Source organism: Rhinopithecus bieti, unplaced genomic scaffold, assembly GCF_001698545.2.
Source record: "Rhinopithecus bieti isolate Rb0 unplaced genomic scaffold, ASM169854v2 scaffold_7684, whole genome shotgun sequence".
In the NCBI taxonomy this organism is placed as follows: Eukaryota; Metazoa; Chordata; class Mammalia; order Primates; family Cercopithecidae; genus Rhinopithecus; species Rhinopithecus bieti.
In genome coordinates, this window is record NW_016806071.1 from 3496367 (window position 1) to 3501651 (window position 5285).

The 5285-nt window shown below is 48.9% G+C and overlaps 1 protein-coding gene across 2 annotated transcripts in view; it reads right to left on the reverse strand.

The window, feature by feature from the left end:
- The window catches only part of SHISAL2A (shisa like 2A), a 24481-nt gene extending 23942 nt beyond the window's left edge, over positions 1 to 539 (reverse strand). Inside the window, exon 1 of one of the 2 annotated variants that reach the window (XM_017874594.1) lies at positions 223 to 539. In XM_017874594.1, coding sequence (XP_017730083.1) covers positions 223 to 417 — 195 coding nt within the window. In that variant the 5' untranslated portion in view covers positions 418 to 539. The remainder of the gene's footprint in view (positions 1 to 222) is intronic. The other variant, XM_017874595.1, reaches the window with a different exon arrangement.
- Between the last annotated feature and the right edge of the window lie 4746 nt (positions 540 to 5285).

A 5285-nucleotide genomic window follows, 5' to 3' on the forward strand; every position in this document is an offset into this window, starting at 1 on the left:
GGGAGCCGGAGCCGGCGGCGGGAGCCGGAGCCGACGCCGGGAGCCGGAGCCGACGCCGGGAGCTGGGCCGAGAGCCGCGTGCTCGCCCGGCTCTGCCTGCGCTTCCCGCCCCCGCCCCACTGCGCTCCTACTGCCTGCACGAGGGCGCTGGGTGCGCAACGACAGCACGACGCGGCCAGAGTGGCGGGGCGGGAATTCGAGGCCAGGGCGCGGGCGCCTCACCTGCACCCAGCCGGCGCCGGGAGTCTTGGGGCATTCGGGGCTGGGGCAGACAGACAAGACACCAGCCGGCGACCACACGGCGCGGTCAGTGAGGAGAATGAACACAATCTCACCCAACTTCCGCAACAACCCAGGGGCCCTGGGGATGTTCGCAGCCGTGTTATACGTGAGAGCTGAGGGCCAGAGAGAAGCCATTTCCCGGAGTCCCTAGGCCCATGAGATTTTAACCGGGGGCGGCCTAGTAGGAAGTCCTTGCGCTTTCTGCAGCTTTCATGGTGCCTCTTTTCCAGCGGGCTTTTAAATGTCCTCGTCTTCTGGAGTCCCTGCTAGTCTCTTTCGCTGAGAGCTAGCTCGTGCACGGACAATGTCCACACTCTTCTGTTCATACTGCCTGCCACTGGCCTGGGACAAGGGGCCGAATATGGGTGTGGACAGGCCCAGATGGTAACCTCCTTCCCCACACTGACCAGCAAAGCCAGCAGACCTGTCCATTTTGAAAAATTACTTCCAGAGAACAAGGGCAGTATTTTCACTAGCATCAGAACCACAGTCTGAAGGGGCTCTCAGTGCCTTGGCTTCCCCCGTGTACCCTGTTGCCTTACGCCACCTAGAAGGGCTTCATACAGCACCTTCAGGGCCTTAGCTCTACGTTTTTCACAGCAGTGGGTAGGGTAGGAAGTAGTTACTGTGATGCCTTGGGCACCCCCGATTCCTTCGCGCTTGCTTTGGACGTGTGGGGAACGGGCCATGGGTATCAGGAAATTTGGGCTCCAGCCCAGCTCTACCCCTTCCCTGCTGTTTCTCTCTGAGCTTCAGGTTCCTTGTCCTCACCCAGGCCAGCTCCTCAGATGCTGATTGTGCCGCTCCCCTGACCTGGGCCCTAGGGCCCCTGAGAGAGATCAGATCTGGGCCTGCTGTTGAGAAACACACAGTCTGATGGAGGAGTCAGACTGACATGATCACAGCACAGGGCGGTAAAAAGGGAAATGCAAGGACCTGAACACAGAGGGGTACCATCTGAGGAAGCAGGGGAGGGCTTTGAGGGAGGTAATGTCCTCAAGAGTCACTGTAAGGTCAAATATGAAGGCTGGAGGGAACTGTTATTATCCTCCAGAACATTCCTCCCCTGAGCTGTGGGTCTGTACAGACTGGGAGCTGGAGAGCCTCTCACTAATGAGGGTGCACTTCAGCCTCTTTATTTATCAGATGGAGAGTGCAGGGGAGGAATGCTTTGGGAGGGAGAGGCTTCCTGGAGGCCTGGAGATCAGCTGGGAGGAAGAAAGCACTCTGCCCTGGCTTTTGGCAAAACTAGGAAGCCTCCAACAATTTCCAAAACCCTCTCCCAGCCAATAATTAATTTGTTCCTCCCAACAATTCTCTGGGGTGAGCCAAGCAGGGGTGAATGTGCCTGAAATAACAAGTCCAGTGCCACACAGTGATCAATGGCCCAGGCAGGGCTGATACCCATGTCTGTCTCGCGTGTACCCCTTGGCAGTCTGATGAAGCCTGTGAACCCCATTCAGAATAATGTGTTTTTTTGTTTGTTTGTTTTTTGTTTTTTGTTTTGAGATGGAGTCTCATTTTGTCACCCAGGCTGGAGTGCAGTGCCACAATCTTGGCTCACTGCAACCTCTGCCTCCAGGGTTCAAGTGATTCTCCTGCCTCAGTCTCCCAAGCAGCTAGGATTACAGGCACGTGTCACCACGCCTGGCTAATTTTTGTATTTTCAGTAGAGACAGGGTTTCACCATGTTGCCCAGGCTGGTCTCAAACTCCTGACCTCAAGTGATCCGCCCACCTCAGCCTCCCAAAGTGCTGGGATTACAGGTGTGAGCCACCACACCAGGCCACAAATAATGCTTTTAACTAGAAAAAAAAATTATTTAGGGTTACAAGGGATACCAATTATATTGAATCATGATTTAGTCCTGGTTTTTAAAAAGTGTCAATAAGATCTAGAGATGAGTCTATTAATTACTATAATTTTGAAGTGGTGAATGAAAATAAGTAGTATTTCAATATGTCTCTGCTGTAATACAATATGAAAATATCTGTGATTTCTGTTGGTGACAAAGTCACAAGTACTACTAATACTATCATGGGTTTTCTTGCCAATATGCATGATGAAAGAAAATACTGAATTTCAGTTGGAGGTAATGCATACCAAGGATGTGATTTTTCCCATGTAAATTCATGAACCTTCCGCGCTCTATCCAGAGGCTCCTTGGGCTCCGTGGACTCTATGTGAACATCCTTTCATTTCTGTGGTCTGGCTCCTACTTTAATGCTTTTTCCTTCATTGTATGCATTGTGTTCCTTCATTCTGTTCTCCTGCAGACACTTATTACAGACCTATAATGTGCCAGGCAATACCCATCCTGTATGTCATGTAGTCCTTGAGAACTTCCTTTGAGGTAGATGTTAGTCTTCCCATTTTGCAGACAAGGTAACTGAGAGGGAGGTTAAATAATTTACCCTAAGTAACTGATCAGAGTCCTGTACCGCCTCCTCCTCCCTTCCCAAATGAGGCCTGGGGCCAGCATCCCCAACTCCAGAAGGGAAAAAACGCATAGGAGGGAAGCGTAGGCAGGGAGAAATATTTATGGAGAACACACTGTGAATGGGAAATTGTGCTCTGTGCTTTTCATTATCTCTTTTAATCTTTATACCAACTATGTGTTGGTATTACTATGTGTTAGTATTACTCTCTCCATTAAGAAAAATTAAAAATAGGTCAGGTGCAGCAGTTCATGCCTGTAATCCCAGCACTTTGGGAGTCTGTGGCAGGAGGATTGCTTGAGCCCAGGAGTTTAAAATCAGCCTGGGCATGGTGGCATGCACCTGTAGTCCTAGCTATTTGGGAGGCTGAGGCAGGAGGATCACCTGAGCCCAGGAGTTTGAGGCAGCAGTGAGCTGTGATGGTTCCATTGCACTCCAGCTTGAGTGACAGAGTGAGATGACACCCTGTCTCTAAAAAAAAAAAGAAATAAGAAAAAATAACAAAATGCATATTCATTATAAAACAACAAATTAGAAAATAAAGATAAACCAAAAGAAAATAAAATCACCCATAATTTCACCACACAGAAACATCTATCATACACCCCCAAACCCTGCCCCCATGCACACAATTATGTGCCCACTTTATAGGTAGGAAAACTGAGACCCAGAGAGGTTAAGTAACTTGCTCAGGGATCTACAAGTCAGAAATTCTGGCCACCTTCTTTGTGAGCTTAGGCTGGTCACGGTCACTTTCCCTCTCTGCATATAGGGCACTAGCTAAGATTACTCCAGATGGAGGATCCTAAAGTCTGGTACTGGGCCAGCCTTAACAGGACCCCCTTCTGCAGGATACACAAAACAGTGCCCTCAAGGCCTTGGCAGCTTTTGCTCCAGGAGCCGAGTTCCCTCAGGGAGGGTCGGTAAAGAAATGTCCCCTCGCTGTGATCTGCTGCACAGCCCGGTGACCACAATCCTGGGGACAACCCCTGGCTGGAAGAGCTGGTTCTACTAGTGTCACATGGCAACCAATGGCCCAGGCAGAACTAGTACCCTAGCTGTGTGTGTGGTCCGCGGCGGGTCCCTGGCCCCTGGCCCCGGCAGAGCGAGAGCAGCCCCTCCTCTTTCCCTCCACCCTGGCTGCACTGGCCTGAGAGCGTGAACATGTCCACGGAGCTTTCCCCCAGCCAGGATCGGGTACCAGCTTGCAGTACCAGCTTCTGCAGCTGGAGAAGCAAAGAAAGCATGCGACGTGCATCAAATCCCTCTGAGTGCCTGGTTAGGAAGGATGCTTCTCTTTTCTTCCAGAATGAGGCGTTTGTGTCTTGATTGGAGAGAAGCGACCTACATGGTTGGACAGCAAATCCAGGGACAAACCAGTGGCCCACATACCAGCCAGGCTCTTCCTCACTCTTTGTGGCCATGCTCTCCGTTTAGGTCTTCGTTGGTTTGCTGTCTGTTTGTTTTACTAGGCAATCTTTTAGACACACAAAAAGCGACATGAAGAATAATACAGGGACCACCCACATAGTTTACAAAATAAAAAAATTGGCTGACTCTGGGTTCACTGCTTGGGAGTTAGCCCTGCTGTGAAAGGAACAACTTAAAAAATAAAAAATTAAAAAAAAAATGTAAAAAAAAAATTGATTGATCCAGTTTGAAGTCCCTTGCATACTCCTCCCTCCTCCCCAAGAGGTATTACACTCCTGAATTTATTATTCCCATATTCTTATTTATGCTCACATTGCATGGATCTTTGAGCAATGTGTGGAATTGCTTTGCATATAATTAAATTTTAAATAAATAGCATCATGCTGCATGCATTCTCTTGGAACCTGCTTTTTCACTCAGTCTTCTGTTTGTGAGCTTTGTCTATACTGATGTGTACACTCTATTTAGCTTATTCATTGTGCTATATCGTTCTCCAGTTATTGAATATATGGTTATTTATTATCCATTCTCTTGAACATTTAGGTTTCTTCCATTTTTTTTTTTTTTTTTTTTTGAGACAGGGTCTTGCTCTGTCACCAGGCTGGAGTGCAGTGGTGCGATCTCAGCTCACTGCAAACTCTGCTTCCCGGGTTCAAGTCATTCTCCTGCCTCAGCCTCCTGAGTAACTGGGATTACAGGTGCCCGCCACCATGCCCAGCTAATTTTTGTATTTTTAGTAGAGTCGGGTTTCACCATGTTGGCCAGGATGGTCTCGGTCTCCTGACCTCGTGATCTGCCCGCCTTGGCCTCCCAAAGTGCTGGGATTACAGGCGTGAGCCACAGCGCCTGGCCGGTTTCTTCCAATTTTTTATTGCTATTTCAAACAATGATACTTTTTTGAGTTGTTTTTTTTTTTCTTTTCTTTTAAAATCAATTTACTGGCTGGGTGTGGTGGCTCATGCCTGTAATCTCAGCACATTGGGAGGCAGAGGCAGGTGGATCACCTGAGGTCAGGAGTTTGAGACCAGCCTGGCCAACATGGTGAAACTCCGTCTCTACTAAAAATACAAAATTAGCTGGGCATGGTGGCAGGTGCCTGTAATCTCAGCTACTTGGGAGGCTGAGGCAGGAGAA